The 17014-nt window shown below is 39.1% G+C and overlaps 1 protein-coding gene across 1 annotated transcript in view; it reads left to right on the top strand.

Annotated features, from left to right (window-relative positions):
- The first annotated feature begins 5830 nt into the window (after window positions 1-5830).
- The window catches only part of INKA2 (inka box actin regulator 2), a 33583-nt gene continuing 22399 nt past the window's right edge, over window positions 5831-17014 (top strand). The window contains exon 1 of the mRNA XM_014068447.2: window positions 5831-6223. Within this exon, the coding sequence (XP_013923922.2) occupies window positions 6173-6223 (51 nt within the window). The 5' untranslated portion in view covers window positions 5831-6172. The remainder of the gene's footprint in view (window positions 6224-17014) is intronic.

Raw genomic sequence — 17014 nt, 5'->3', positions numbered from 1 at the left:
CCAGCTTTAGATTCAGTCCCTTGATGCGGGCGGCTGCCTCATCGCTTTCTCCGCTCTTTAAAGAACGTTGGATGTGGATTGAAAAGAGTTGGAGGTTCAATTAAGGCGTTTGTGAGTAATAGGGAGTGCCAGAAAGTTCTGAACCCTTCACTCTGTTGTTGTTGTTTAACTGATAAATTTGAGAAAAATCATTATCATATCACTGGGAAGTAAAGAAAGGCATTGAAGTTATGACTGGTATAGCCATTTCCCATCACATGGAAAATGTATAATGTAACACCTTGTATGTGGGAATCCTTTCCATATATAGAATATGTCACTTATGGCTACAGCCCATTCCAGACGGAACATATTTATTTACTAGTGTGAAAAACAAACAAAGAAAATTGAAATATGTCTCCCTGGTTATTTTTCTGCTCCTCCTGTTCACTTACCCACTAAACTGAGACTTACCTTTCAATCATAAATAAAAATAGAAGAGGATCAGAGGTATTTTAATGTGTTTGAAAAGACAGCAGTTTCGCACCCATGTCAGATTGGTGTAAACACCATGTATGGCTAAGCCCCCACTTGCTTTGCTTGTGTGGATTATTTTTCTTATTTGTCCATTGTAGCAGCTTTTAGCAAATGGATAATCAGAATCATTCATTGTAAAGCAGAGTTTCTTTTTTGAACACCACTGCAAAATGCTCAAGTATCAGTTGAGTTGTTTCATGTAAATGTCAATGAGTGGACTATGCTTCCTTCCTATAGCTATGTAAAGGAATAGTGTTGGCTTCTATAATCAAGGTGCATCCATGAAGTCCCTGCTAGCACCCAGTTTTTCAATAATTGGATTTTATCTCACAATAGAGGAAAACCCTCCCAAATGTGTTTTTTTCTGTGTAGGGCATATACTTCCCCAAATCTCTGTGTTATCTTGATATTGCTCCAGAGGATTAGCAAATCAAATAGAAATTAGATGGATTTTTCTACCTTGTGGTTTATTATTATCCAGACACCCCTCTCTTCTGCCAGATTTATAACTTTTATGATATTACAAGAGATGTTTAGGTTTCACAAACATAAATATTACTTTTCACTGATTATTACAATTTCTGTGGCTATTATGCTGAATCTGTATGTTGTGCTGTCATTCAGATTTTAAGAAAAACAGCATAGAGATGACTTGGGTAAGAAGCATATTTTTTCCCATTATCTAACAAGGGAAGGCTTTCACGCAGCATGTTCCTATTTGAAAGCTGTTGGTAAAAATGATACCTGCTGTGAATGTCAGAGGGTCTCCCACTCCCTCCCCTTAAGAGATCATTAAAAAAAAAAGATGTAGTTCTCTCAAAACATAACTCCAGCTGTGAGGGCAAATTGGACTTAGATAAAAAGAAATAAGAGCATAACAATGAAACAACGAGTCCTAGAGTAATTTCTATGTATTTAAATAGCTGGTAAAATGATTTTAGTATCTAAAATAACGAGCTGGACTACTCTACAATATGCCCTCCTAGAGAGAAGACAATGGGATATCTCCTGTCACTTCAGACAGGGAATCCGTACATTTTGCTGTGACTGAGCAAATTTCAGAGTTTTCAGGTTGGTTTCATAAAGCAAACACCAGAAAAAAAATGTTTCACCTTAAACAGGACTACCATAGATGGGTATGTCAGCAAAGAGAAAGATAAAATCTAACGTTTGCTGCCATTTGCTGGTCATTAGGATTTTTGAAGCCTAAATGTATAGCTGTACCTTAAAGAATCTTTATTGTCATTGTACTTAAATACAACGAAATTGGTTAAAGACTTATATTTTTGTGAATTATAATCCAATTATTATAATTATAAATAGTTACATTGTGCAATTGAAAGATAAGGAATCAAGTATCAAGCATGCATACACTATATACCTAATTAACTTTTAAATAATTTACATTTTATTTGTGTAACTCAGAGTTGGTATATTGTTCAAATTATCTAAATTACCGTAGGTTACAAACATTTTATCATCATGCTAGCTAACATCATAAGTATTGGATGTGGGAACTGAAGTTCCTTGGTTATCAAGGGTTGTATGTATCTTTCTATTACATCAGTTATATCCATGCTTGGAAGAGGGAATTCTTTGGGTGTTAATTTTCCTATCTATGGTTGCATTTTTACAGGTTTTAAACTGATATTTATTTATTTGTTTGTTTGTTTATTTATTTATTTATTTATCTATTTAAATAATATAGCCACCCAACTCTGTGACTCTGGGTGGCATACCCTGTCCAAAATCCTAAACAAAATAGTAATCATAAATATTAGGATTAATAGCAATAATCATTAATATGTATCCCAACTCACATTCCTATATGCAAAACTTCTCCAGTGTTTGAGTAAGTAACCATATTTTTAATGCCTTTCTAATGATCAGCACAATCAGAGACACCCAAACCATTTATGTGTCATGAATAATAGGTTGGTTGGAAACTCACACACATTTTAAGAATGATGTAGCAATTTTCATGTGTTCTAAAATTTGTACTATTTCCCAATTGGGAGGTTGGGTGAAAGGTTAGAGTTAGCTTCATGTCTTTTGACAAATTTGTCTTCACTGAATCGGTTTTGCTCTGCTCTTGCGCTGAAAAGACCCTTAGGGCAAATCTCTCTAATCAAATGACTTATTTTTCAAACCTTCAGGACAAAAGGAGGGCAGAATTAAAAGCAGATTTAGACACTAACTCTCAGTTTTCAGGGTTTTATTTAACAACAAAGAGGTAGCAATTAAAACAGTTCAAGGATAAGAGGAGTTTAAGCTGCTGCGTTCACAGCTGTACTAATGGGGTGGCTTCTCTTATTTCCTCCTGTCACCGAAGGCTGAAGGATGAGCTGCTGCCAATTGTTAGAAGGAGGGGCCTGAGAGAACTGGCTAGATTTTTCTCTTTCTCCCACAGCCTGATAAAGTAGCTGTTCTTGAGGCATTTTTTGCTAACAACAGCAGGCTGACTATCCACATAACATTCCGTCTGCCTACTAGACCCCTCTGCTGAAGAGTATCTGAAGAAGGTACTCCTTCCAAGATAGCTTCCAACATCTGCAAGTGGGCATTGCACACCGCCCAGAGGCTACCATATGAGGACAAATTATTCATTGAAAAGATTGCTTGAGGGGGGGTACTTCCAATATAATCTAATACCCTGCATGGATTGCCCCTGTGACTATGCAAGACAGACGAGAGCCACCAGATTGCAAGACAACGAGTGGTCAAATAAGGAGACCAAACTCATTGATAGCCTCACACTGCAATGAACAAGGGAATACACTGCAATGAACAAGGGAATACATTCAATTTTGCAGCTACTAAGGTTGTTGGATGAGCAGGCACAAAAACATCCAGGAAAACAGGCCCCTTGTCAGTCAACAAGAGTGCTGATTTGCCACCAGTTTATCAAGTACTTAAAAAACAAGGCCTGGGCAGCATAAGCAAATGACAGCCAATGTCTTAATAGCCAACCATCAACACACCCCAATCAACATCTAAAAAGCCACATAGAACAGGCACCAAATAAATACCATACACAAAACAGCGCACTCCCCGAAGATGGGCTCTAGCACGAGTATGAAAACTCAGAACAAAAAACCTCTAGTCCTGGTAACCGACCCAGATTGGATCCTACAAGATACTCCTAATTAATTAATATTGTAAGGATGAAGATTTATTACCCATCCTTCCAGACTGGATTGGATGGGTTGAAAGAACTGGGAGAGGACAGTCTTTCAGGTAACCCAATCCCAAACCGTGAAGAGCTTTAGAGATGACAACCAGCACCTTGAGTTGCACACAGAAATACAACAACCAATGCAACCCATCCAAGGTGTGAAATATGATGAATAACCAAACACCATTTACTACTGTGCAGTTGCATTCTGCACCAGTTGAACCTTCTAAATGTTCTTCAAAGGCAGCCCCATGTAGCGCACATTCCAGTAATCCAGATAGGAGATCATGAGGGCATGAGTGATAGTGAAGAGAGAGACCAAGTCCAATAATGACTGAAAAATGCTACAAGATAAGAAAAGAAGCTCTTGCAACAAAACATCAATTCCAGGAGATAAGGTAATGGCATTCCAGTGGACAAGTACCACAATAAAAGTCCCAAGGTAGGACTAACCAAGTTTTGTTGTTGTTTTCAAATGTACAGTATATTATTCAGATGGATGGCAGTTCTTTGGAGCCATCAAGTAGAATGAGGAATTGTGCATGATGAACATCTCGCTTCAGTTTTTCTAGAACTCAAACTTAATCTGGCCAGTTAAACTTTCAGTTGGGTAAGTATTGTGAGGACTCAAATATTAGCTTTTAATTCAGAAAGAGAACTATAAACTATATATATTTGATTCTATGTATCTAAATCACTGAATCACTAAATCACTTTTTTTTTTTAAGTAACTGCGATCTTTACAATCCTTGGCATGAGAAATGATCCTCCATTGGAGTCTATATGCTAAGGAATGTCCTTGATGTCAGTTGGGCATTGTACAGTAGTTATGAGGATGGGTCTGATCCTGGAAACTGAATCACATACAAGCTGCCACTTGAAGTGGACTGTTTGTAATCCTCAAGACTTGAGCCTCTAAGCCCATTAACCAAAAAGAAATCTAAATAATTATCTAGGAACGACAATCAACACCTGCTTAGTATAGCAGGAAAGAACCTCCTGGGTCCATGCTGTTCTCCACATTTGGGCATATATTTTTCTTTAAAGCAGTCAGGTGGCTGGACACTGATACCAATATTTTTTTTGATGATGATGTGATGAGGATATATATGTACATACAAAATCCAAGTAAATATCTCTAACACACCAGCAGAAGCAAACTCGTTTTTATTCCTGTTGTCACAATGCCCAAAGACCACTTGTTCAGAGTACTTTAAAAAAAAAACCACACAGGATATCAAATGATATGTGATAAAACAGTTGTATAGACTGGCATGGAAGGAGAGTGGGAGAAAATCAGTTAAAGGCTTCACTGTGATCTACCTCCATTACAACGTCCTAAAGTCTGGGATCTAAAGTTAGCTAATTGCCCTCAGATAAAGAAGGTGCTGCCAGTTTAACAGATTAACAGAGTTGGAAGGTCATCTAGTCAAACCTCCTGCCCAAGGAGACCCTTCACCTTTTCTAACAGATGGCAGTCAAGTCTCTTCTTGAAAGTGATAAAGCTCCCACAACTTCTGATGGCAAGCTGTTCCATTGGTTGATTGCTCTGTCAGAAAATTTCTCCTTATTTCCAGGTTAAATCGCTCCTTGATCAGTTTACATCCATTATTCCTTGTCTGGCCTTCAGGTGCTTTGGAAAACAGGTTGACCCACCACCCACTCCCTCTCTGTGGCAACCCCTGAATATTGGAATGCTGCTATCATGTCTCCCCTAGTCCTTCTCTTCACTGGACTAGCCATGTCCAGTTCCTCTAATGGGAAGAAACCTCCCGGTTCCACGTGAGTCGTATAACGTCGGGATTGCCAATGAAAGATGAGGGTCAGCGGACTAGGATCGCCGCATCCGCCCTATGGGGCGGGAAGTTTGTCCTTGCCGGTGCAACAAAGCAAGCAACGCCTCTTTTGATTTAGTTGCCACGCCTCTCCTCTAGGCTTCACTTTTGCTACCACGTGCGGGAGCGGCGGGAGTTGCCATCCAGCGCCGCCGGAGCTACCCTTCCCGTCGCTTCGCTCCTAGGTTCTCCAGCCTGGTGCTGGCGCTTTGCCTAGCCACGGGGCTTCTCCGCACGACTCTTGCAATTAAAAGCCAAAGCGGGTTTGGGGCTAAGAAGCAGCGCCAGAGAGCAACGGCGTCTGCAGCTCCTGTGCCTGCAGAGGGTTGGCGGGCGAGAGCCTGGCCAATCCCGAGCTTTGCCATTCCGACCGCTGACATTTCTCCGTGCGTATTTTAACTTTCAAAGAAAGCGAGTTGGCTTCTGGTTTACGTCGGTCGCGGTTTCCTCGCGGAAAAAAAAGTTTGGGCGATCATCTGCGCGAGAGCGCTTCCCCAGCGGCGAAGCGGCAGATGGGCGTTTAAAGGGGCCGTTGGATTAAGGCAGCGGGGCGGGAAAAGAAGCACCGCGGCTGAGGCAAGAGAGCTGGGCGCGGCGTTTGTGGTGCTCCTGAAGCCCTCGGCAAAAGCTGAACTCGGATGGAAGGATGGAAATGAAGAACATGGATCATTACCTGCGCCGTCTGAAACAAGAGTTGGTAAGGCATGAGTGGGGAAACAAGGGAAGGTGATTGTGATTAAACCTTGCAAACGTAACGCGCGTCGCCCTCTTTGCAACTTTCTAGGCATTTCCCTAGCAAGAGATCATTAGCAATAGTCACGCCAATACTGTGGCGATAGAAGCGCTGGTCTCATTACTGTTATATTGATCCATCGATCGTAGTTGGCTGATGCTGTATCCGCTCCCACCCCAAGTTATACACACCCCTTTCATTAAAGTGCATATTTTCCAAGCTTTGTTAGAAACTTCTTCCACTGGCCTTTATCTCAGGTATGCAAAAATCATTAATGATTTTTTTTAAACTCTTGAAATTTTCCGGTGACATGAAAACTAAACCTAGTTGCGTCGGATAGGTATTTGGTGAACCGTATTGAGGGAGAGGAGTAGCAATGCACAAGTAATTGAAGTCAGAATCCTAAACTTTCTTGCTCAGAATGTATCACCATCCCCACCCTTTGCCTATTCTTGTCTTGTTTTGCTAGTATAACTGACCGAGACTAGCAAATTTGGTAATCCATTCAGGTAGCAATCAGTTGTAACTGGAAAGTATCTAACTAGAATGATTAATGGACATCATAATGCATCCTGTTGCTGAGTCCTTTGGCATATTATTTTTTGTTTAACAAGCAATTCTACTTGGAGCAAAACAAAAACATTGAATCAGCACACTCTAAATAATCTTACCTCATTTCTTTCTTCCTGATATGGATACATTATGAAGGTTTACAAAACATCACCTTTCAATTTTCTTTGCATCAAATGACCCTGCTTCAAGTATTGCATTATGCTACTTGTATTTTGCAGATATTTGGGGGGGGGGGGGAGGAAATATTTTATATAATTAGAGGGTCCTTCAAATCCTCTGTAGATAATTCTGAAACCCTTACAGTTGATATTTTCCTTATTATTAGCTGCCTCTGGTAAGTTTCTTTTTTTGTTTCATAATCCATAAGTTTCCATTGTGTCATTTTTAATGCCAAGGAAATGCCTAGGTCTGCTTAAGTACCCATCCTGGAAGAAACAAAATACCACTAGATTGGTATCCTGCAACATATTTAGAAAGTGCTTCTACACAGTTGCACTTTTGAAAAAGATAAATTTAATTAGTCCACACCCCAACAATCTTGAGTTGGTTTTATTATTATTATCGTATTTTATAAATGTGCAGTGGGCTGCATTTCCATTTCATAGCTGAAGTCCTCAACAGGCTTGAAATAGTTTTGTAGATCTGTATTGAATTAATCCAACTGCGTTGAATTAATGCAGCTATACATTATAATTAGAGGACTCTGGAATGCCAGCAGATTTCCACAAAAGGAAGATGCATACATGATGAGTTATTTGCAAAGAGGTTTGCTTGAAACGCATCACTGTCCCCTGCAATGCATTTTAGCTTCTCCACAATCAGTTTTTAACTTCTTACATGACATGTCTTTGCCTGTTTTATCCATATATTTTTAGGCAGATTCACCCTTCTGGAGGGAAGCGTCAGCTTTTTTCTCCACCCAGACTTTTCTCTTAAGGGCTTGCCTACCTTGCTTTGCAAATTGTTTTACATCTTTATCTGAAGTACAATCATAGCAGTGTTTCTATACCACTTCTGATGTGGATGCTGTTTTACGGTCTCTTTCTTAGCCCTTTCACCATAACCTTATGAGGTAGATCACCTCTACATTATTATCATATACAAAGACCTTGCCTGATACTTCACTGATGTCTTCAACATCAACTCCATAACCTGTCAGGCAGCTTAATTGGGAATAAGTGGGGTTGAACATTAGCCTCCATGGAGAACACGAGTTAGGGGAAGGGCACTGTACTGAGTGATATCTGTATACAGATTGATTAATATATTGATCGATATATAGTATACCTAAATTGATACCTGTATATCAGTGAAGTATGGCACTTTTGTTTGTTTGTTTGTTTATAACATTTATATAGATGCCCATGTCATAACCAAGTCTGGGTAGCTCCCAATCATCTTTCTAGTCCAAATAGTATATTGATGTTACTCAACTGCATTGTGTGAGCTCCAGTTGTTGCTACCATTGCAGTGGAAACAAGAGCTCCTTTGGGAAGACTCCAGCAAATATGGTGTTTTGTTCTGCCTGTTGAAGATCTACCCTTTCTCCCTGCTGCTGCTCAGACAGAAGCCTTGCTTGCTGTGACAGGCTTAAGCTTGTCCACCAGCAGATGCTTCCTTCTGGTGTCCTAGTTTTTGTACTAATGGATTAGTAATGAAGATCCAGGATGCTGTTAAATAAAGTATTTGTAAGTCCAAAAAGAAGAGGATGATGAACAAGAAGAGACATGGGAAGTGTATTTCTCAAATGAATAAATAATAGAACTGCAGGTTTTAGGTTTTGTTTTTTTTAAAAAGAAAAGGTCACATAGAAGTCATGATGAGAGGAAGAGCTTTACAATTCAAAAGGCTGCTTTCCTTCCAAAAGATTACTATCATCCCAGAACAAACTCCAAGCAGAGCTAGATGAAACTAGAATTAGAAACCAAAATGGATTTTAGTGCTTTAACACTATAATCTGCTACAGATTTAATCATATTGCACACTATAAAAATCATTTCTTTCCCAGCAGCGATTCTACAAGTGTGTTTCTCTCATTCATCGCCCATAGAAGCTTTTGTGCGAGGGTGCAAATCAATTACAGACCCATTCACCCACCCATTCTGATATACCGTATTTTCCTCAAAAAAGAGGCTGAAAATCTGGGTGTGTCTTATACATAAAATACAGCATTTTTTGCCTCCTGAAGCCCCCCGCCCCTCCACCAAAATGGCTGTGCATACCCTTATGGAGGCTTTCAGAGAGTTCCTGGGGAGGACAGAAATGAGCAAAAAATGCACTGTTTTTTTGCCTGCCCACCCGCCAACAGCACTCTATAAGTCTCCATAAGGCTATGCATGCAATTATTTTGACAAAAAATGGGCCCGTTTTCACGAAAAATGGGCCATTTTTTGCTTATTTTTGTTCCCCCCACACCCCTAGGAGCACTCTGCAAGCCCCCCCCCCCGGACTATTCATGCCTTTTTTTTAAAAAAGGGGGCCGTTTTTGGGAGGTTTGCAGAGTGCAAAAACTTTTTTTCCTTTTGGAAAGCTCTTTAACTGATTGATGAGAATTACAATGATTACCGTATTTTCACCCATATAACCCGCCCACGCAAATAACCCGCCCACATGAATAACCCGCAGGTTTTCAAGATCGTGTAAAATGTTTTCCGTATACCCCGCCCACTTATATAACCCGCGACGAGTAAGGGAGAAGGGAAACTGCTGAGATCTGCCGCGAGGAAAGTGGTGGTCCCAAGCTCTCCCTTTACCGGTAATCAATCTGTGTAAAATATTTTTCGTATACCCCGCCCACTTTTATACCCCACGAGGACGTGCTGTGTATGTAAAAAACGCACATAACCCGCGGGTTATATGGGTGAAAATCCGGTAAGTGCTGTGCCAGCAGAAACAAAGTCTTAGGTGCTGCAAATTGTCAGCGATTTCCTTCTCCAGCACATGGATAAATACAGCTAGAAACATCTACCTACCTACCTACTCTCTCTCTCTCTCTCCCTACCTACCTGTATTTCTCTCTCTCTCCCTCTATCTACCTATCTACTCTCTCTCCCTAACTACCTACTGTATTTCTCTGTCTCCCCTCCCCTTCTACCTACCTACATACTTACCTACCTACTCTGTCCCTACCTATCTACTGTATTTCTCTTTCTCCCTCTCTCTATACCTTTACCTACCTACCGCTCTACCTACCAACCTACCTATTCTCTCTGTCTTCCCACCTACTATAGTTCTCTCTCTCTATTTCTCTCTTTCTCCCTACATACTTACTATATTTCCCTCTCTCTATTTCTCTCTCTCTATCCCTCTACCTATCTACCTAAACTCTCTCTCTCCCCCTACCTACCTACTGTATTTTTCTACCTCTATTTCTCTATATACCTTTATCTACCTACCTACCTACCTACTCTCTCTCTCCCTCTCCCTCTACCTACCAACTTTTTTTAAAAAATTGCCTCTTCAAAACCTTGCTGCATCTTATACTCCGAAAAATACAGTATGTCTAACACAGAATGGGAATTGCATTAATGGGCTGTTGTCAATTTCTAAAGGAAACCGAATAGATGAAGCATAATTGAAATAGCCAGTGCAAAACAAAAACATGATGCTACTTAGGAGAAGTGCAAAAGCCCAACTATAATATTTCTTTCTTCTTTGTTTGTTTGTATCCTATCTTTATTATTTTACAAATAGTTCATGGTGGCAAAATATGGTTTTAAATCCTGTAATGTAAAAGGTTCCAGTATTCACAGTGCAATCATAAGCTCATTTAAGGGCTGGAGTTATCAAATACTAGCAGGATGTCTTTCACTTTTATGTATGTGGGCTAACCCAGGAAAGGAAGGGTGAAATGCAGAATGAAGGAGTAGAAGAATGATGCAAAAATTGTCCCACGGTTGCATTAATAGAAACGTCTTTACAGCCATTAGTCACTATAGGTCTACTTGCAATTGTTCTATGTCTCCCTTGCAGAGACAGGTAATGACTTATATCAAGATAGTTCTTCAAGTCTTGGCCTTCCACATATTTATACATACAAAACATGACCATTATATCTTCATTCCATTTTCTTTCAGCAGTGTGGCCAGCAGTAATTTGCTGTTAACTGTCACTATTTCCCAGGCATTCTCCTGGCATGATTTTATTCTTTGTAGACTTCTCACAACTCCCATTTTATAAACAGTTTGCACCAAGGAAAAGAACCCACATGGTTTGTTGGACAGGATGTTCTCAGAATGCCAAATAGGGGAGCCTGGAGGTATCCAAATTGGGGGTGATCCTCATACCATAAGTATCATCCAATATTGCCTCACTCCACATGTTTGGGAAGTACAAACACACACACACGCACACACACAAACAAACATATTCAGAAAGGATTATGACTATTCACCAGAGGTGGGTTGCTCCCGGTTTGGCCCGGTTCGGCTGAACCAATAGTGGAATTCAGACCTCGGTCGCAGAACTGGCAGCAACTCAGGCCTGCTATGCCCCCGAACCGGTTCCCTCACCACCGCTGGGCCGCTGCCATTTTAGTTTTTAGTGACTGCGCATGCACAGTTCACTGTAAATTGGTCTGCGCATGCGTGAAGAACAATTTACATTGAACAGAGCACGCACATTGCAAACAGGTAGCAAAACCAGCTATTCACCCTTTTATATGATCTGAAAGCAGAGAATAGTTTTATGGAAATATAGATAGAGGCTATTCTTACAATGTTGTAGCACTAGAACTTCTGCTGAACTAAATCCAGGAAGATTTGGAACCAAAGTAGCACTTCTTTAGACATTGAACAAACTGGAATTCACTCAATCGTAAGTAGAGATGTACACCAGTTGAGGCATTTGGGAAAGAACAGTTTTTTAGAGCACTGGGTTACTAAGGTCTATGAGCCTTGGTGGTTGCTAATTATCTAAAGAATTACAAGTAGCATACTTACAATACTCTCTGTTGAGGAAAAGAGCTATTACATTTAATCCAAAAATGTTGGGCTAAAAGAAGTGTTGGCTTGACCTAACAGGCCTCTCCTTATTTTCTGAAGATAAATTTGCCCTGCAGGCACCACAGAAGCCTAAGCATTTAGTTTCATCAGCAGACAAGAATTTGATATATCATCCTTCCCAATACTGTATTATCGATGCAGGAAGAATTCAGTTAAGAAGAACTCATATACCTTGTTAGGGCACTGAGTTCATCTGACAATAGAAAACATGGGAAGATTTCCTTCACATATCCAGGCATATATAAGTTAATCAGATGAAGCAACCCCTTTGTTCCATCTTCAGGAAACCAGGCCCCTTTTCTCCCTCCAGCAATGATAATGATCAATGACACACTAGTTTACCTAATCTAACCTATTGGATAGTGAGACTCTTGCTCCATTATTGGCATCCTGTAATATGTGCTACATAAATTATCAGCAAGATAATTGGGCCAACTTACTGCCTTTTGCAGAGGTCGCGTATAGTAACTCCATACATAGCAGTACAGGTTTCACCCCGTACAAAGTGGTCTCTGTCAGGACTTTGTGCCTATCCCGGAATTGCCCCAAGAAATACAGCAAAACCCTTCCCTGACAGAGTGGATTGAGCAACTCCAGGTCAGCTGGCCTGTGACTCATAAAGTGTTAGATGAAGCTCACCAAGCACATAAGAGACAAGCTTACTTAATACCCAAGTAATATTGGGTATTAAACATGATAGAAAGGACTTTTGTTTTCATGTCTTCTTCCTCTTTGGAGCCAAATAAACTGATCAGGCAGAGCAAGCAGAACTAGCTTTAGAGTAGGCACTGACCCTAGGTGCCAAAACTTAGGGAAAGGCAAGTCCATTCCTCCATCTAAATTAATCTAAAAATGCAAATCTGTGGCATTGGTGGGAGATGACGCCAATATGGCCTGGGATGCCAAATACCCTTGAATCAACACTGAGAGAAAGGGAACTCAATTCCAACTTATCAGGGCCTTGGAAGAAAGTCCTTATCAAGAATTACATGGTGAGTGAGATGGATACAGACTAAAGCAGTAAACAATATGATACAAGTGTGTTCATCATCTCTGGTGCTTGTGTGCATTTTAGCTTTTCCATGAGAATTATGTTGTTATCTACTGTATTTTTTTAACTATAAGATGCACCTAAATTTACAGGAGAAAAAACTTTTTTTTGGTCCTCCATGCATCGTGTTTTCAGCCTCCCAGACCTCAGAAGCACTCTGTGGTGTTTCACATGGCCTGTTTTTGCCAAAAACACGCCCGTTTTTAGCCTGCAGAGCAGTGGTATGTTCCGGGCAGTACAGCCGTACCGCTAGTAGCCAGGAGTACAGCCACCGTACCGGTACAGTGGCTCGTTTGGCCCATACGCTCTCGTTCCATAACTGGTTATAATGCGACCATCCAATTGCGCAGGGGGAAAAGATGTGTCTTATACTCCGAAAAATACCTAGTTAGGGTAATGAAACGTCTGCAAGAAAACAAACAAGCCAAGAGAACACCAAGGAACACCAAGTTATGTAAGATTGTATGTGGTTTCAATTCTGAGCTACAAATATTTTTATTCTTCTACTCCTTTATTGTTACCTATCTGGAATTTTCTATTAGCACATTTTTATTGTGGTAGAAGATCCGCTATAGCACAGACGGCATGGTTGGTGATATTGACTGATTCAAGGTGTCAGGAAGTGGAACCATAATTCCATAGATATATAAGAAAAGAATCAAGCCATCTCTGTGCATTGCAGTATGAAACAATGAGATGAAGTGAGAAGAGATCTTGCCTGCTTTTTACTTGTCAGTCTGAGATTGTATTTATTCTGAAAGCATACACATTGTTATTTCATATCTCCTCTGCCACAGTGCATTGCCATCATACCTTCCAAAGTTCTTCTGCAATAGTGGTGATGAGTAGAATTGTGCTTTTCTAAATAGAAAGCTGACAGTATATGAACTGACAAGCAGAATTGCCTCCTCTTGCTATTTACCAAACAAGGATACAAATACTTTGCCAATGTTTTAAAGTGATTTTATTGAACTTTTTTTAAAAGGAAGATAAAATCTGATCCAAGATAATATAAAGTAAGGAAGGAAAAAGAAAGGGAAAAAAGTTCAAGGGAAGAACAAGTTTTAAAAAATTAGAAAAGAAGAAAAAAGATACGAAAAAGTGGTTTCCATTATTCTTTACAGTAATTTTAAGTACAGTTCTATTTAAATCTGTCTCTTTAAAGTTACATCATAATACGCTTCTTGCTATAATCTATACAGGTAATCTATACAGTCTAATCATCAAAAATTGCACGTTCATTTTTTATTTTTGCACAGAAAGTACCATATGAGGTTTCCAGTCACCAATAAATGTAGATAGTGTCTTTTCTAGAATAAAAAAATAGTTTATCTATTTCAGCAGGATCTCTCAGTTTAATCAAAAGTCCTTTATATTAGGTAATGTTGAATCTTTCCATCATTGTGCATGTAATAATCTTGCTGCACAAACACAAACCCACACAATCACAATCATGATTGCTGGACATGTAAAAAAAAGGTTTAAAAAAAAGGATCGCAATACATACATTGATGCAGAGGATTTTCAAGATTAATATCCAGTTGAAGCCAGAACTTTTCCCTTTAAAACTAATGGATAAACAGGTAGAAAAAGGTTATGTAAGATTCTTTATATATTTATATATATAAAGTTCTATAACTTCCATAACTTTTTTTCTAACTGTTTATCTATTAATCCTAAAAGGAAAAGTTCTGGTTCCAATTGGATATTAATCTTGAAAATCCTCTATACCAATGGATGTATTGCAATCCTTTTTTTACCTATTTTACATGTCCAGCAAGCATGATAAAATGTCCCTGCATGTTGTTAACATTTCTAATACACTGTACATTTGAAGTGCCTTCATACATTATAGATCGTTTCTCTGGTATTGAAACATTATTTGATAAAAATTCTCTTTAGGATCATAACACAATGTAAATTGTCACTTCCATTTGTATTGCTTACACTTTAATTATTTCCCCCCAAAATATCTTGCTTTCTGCAGAGTTAAGTCTGAATTTCTATTGTTGAAAAGTACAAATCTTTCCTTCTAATCTATCCGATCTGAATGGAATTTTCTTCTGTGTAAATTTGTCAGAAAAAAAGTCTTTTCTCTTGCCTAATATTTTAAATGGAATTTCCTTCTGCACAATTATATCCATATTACCCTTTCCCTGAAAATAAGCCCTCCACTGAAAATAAGCCCTCCCTGAAAATATTTCAACACAGCAGCAGCCATGAGGTGACCACGCTTGCTGCCTCCTGCACTTCAAAAATAATAAGACTTCCTCAAAAATAAGGCCAAGTGCTTATTTCGAGGGTCAAACGAAAATAAGACCCTATTTTCAGGGAAACACAGTATCAGTCCTCAATCAAATGTTAAAATGCTGCTGTAAAACTTGATCTCTGGTCCTAAAAAACTACACAAGAATATCCATATTTTGCTAGTGTTTTAAAATGTCATCGCTTCCCCCACCCCCAGAGTTTCTCCACTAACCATCAGAGGTTTCACCTTTTAATGCTACATCCTGAACAAATGCATTTTTCACTGAGTAATAAGTTCTCCTGGATTTAACTGGAGGCAACATTCAAGAATTGCGGTCATGTTTACAGTACGCTTACTCTGTTCCTAATAAAAACAGAACAAAATAGGTCACCTTTCTTTGCTTTAATGCAGCTGACTGTTCCCGGTATGTCAGATTTCATGAACAGCAAAGTGGATGGGAAAAGATAAAATCCATTCTCTTGGATAATAAAGGCCAGTGGTTGTGCCATCAATGATACATCTTGGTTTGAATTAAAATCATGTTAGCTTCCCCTTGATGAAGATAAAGGCTAATGAGAAATTGAAGCACTTAACGGTTTCATGGTTTAAATGACTGAATAATATGTAAGGGTAAAACTGATATTTACAGATGTGTGTTTTTCAACCAGTGTAGATTGTAATTGGGGAATGCAAGCTAGGAAATGCTGGGCATTGAAATCCACATATTTTCAATTTGTCAAATTTGAAAAACATTAAAATGTTCCTTTGACTGATCTAGCAGGACTGTGTTCTATATAAGGTTAAGCCTGTTTCTTTATTTGCCAATTTTCTCCTGCAATTCTATGTGAAAACAATTTACGTCCATGAATCATAGCTATCAGTAAGAGTTTTGCCATTTTGGCATACATTGTGAGTGGATTGTATGTTTGCTTACTTTTAATAATATCCATATTATCAGTGTGCTTTCAAAGCTTATTTTTCAAGAACACTTGATCTCTATGATCCAATGAAATTAAGTGGCATTTTTCAAAATGGAACTGATTTTGCATCTTTTAAACTCATAAATCTTCAATATGAAATAAAGATTTCATATAAATTCTGACAGGACCTGTAGACACTAGATCAGGTTTTGTCTGAGCTTATGTCTATTTTGTCTGATTGATAGTAGGAAAACTTCATCCTGCAGTGTAGCTATCTGCCAATATCACACCCAACCCTAGAGCCTTGGCTCAGTAGTTTAGTCGTCTGGCATTGTTCAAAGTGTGCAGGTTGGATTCACATCATTGTGTTTTCATTTAAGCACTGACACACTGCAGTACTCAAGGGTAGCAAACGCAACCTTTAACTAAATTTCCAACTCTCTTTATAGGACGAGAAAGGGCTAGACAGACAAGGCTAGACAGAAAGCCTGGAGATGCAGTGATAAGAAAACCTTTACTTACTAAAATGTTAGCAGCTGTTGCCAAATGTTATATGGACCATGAACTGCGGGGGGGGGGGGGGGAAGCTTGATTAAAACTGAGAGTGCAACCTTGAATCATTGCATTCTCATTATTCTGGTGAAAATTTAACTCTCTTCTTACTATCCAGTCATAACTGCATTTATTTGGTTTGTTCTTTGATTTTTCTACTGGATCAATTTCAAAAGCATTTATTAAATTTTAAGCAACCAGGTCATGGGTAATCTAGCTAATCATAGTATAATTTTCCAGAATGCAGCCCTATCACAATTTCATTTCTGTCTGTTTTAACATTTAGGCATAAAGCCAGAACTTTAGAGGTTTGGTTTCTAGCTTGGTACTTAACAGAAATAATGGAATAACAGAGTTGGAAGGGACCTTCTGGTCCAAGCCCTTGCTTTAGCAGGAAACCCTCTACCA

This window comes from Thamnophis sirtalis, unplaced genomic scaffold (genome assembly GCF_051295495.1).
Source record: "Thamnophis sirtalis isolate CommonGarterSnake01/CBP01778 unplaced genomic scaffold, rThaSir2_p1.2 scaffold_7, whole genome shotgun sequence".
NCBI classification, from domain to species: Eukaryota; Metazoa; Chordata; class Lepidosauria; order Squamata; family Natricidae; genus Thamnophis; species Thamnophis sirtalis.
This window is presented reverse-complemented; position numbering and strand designations above follow the sequence as displayed.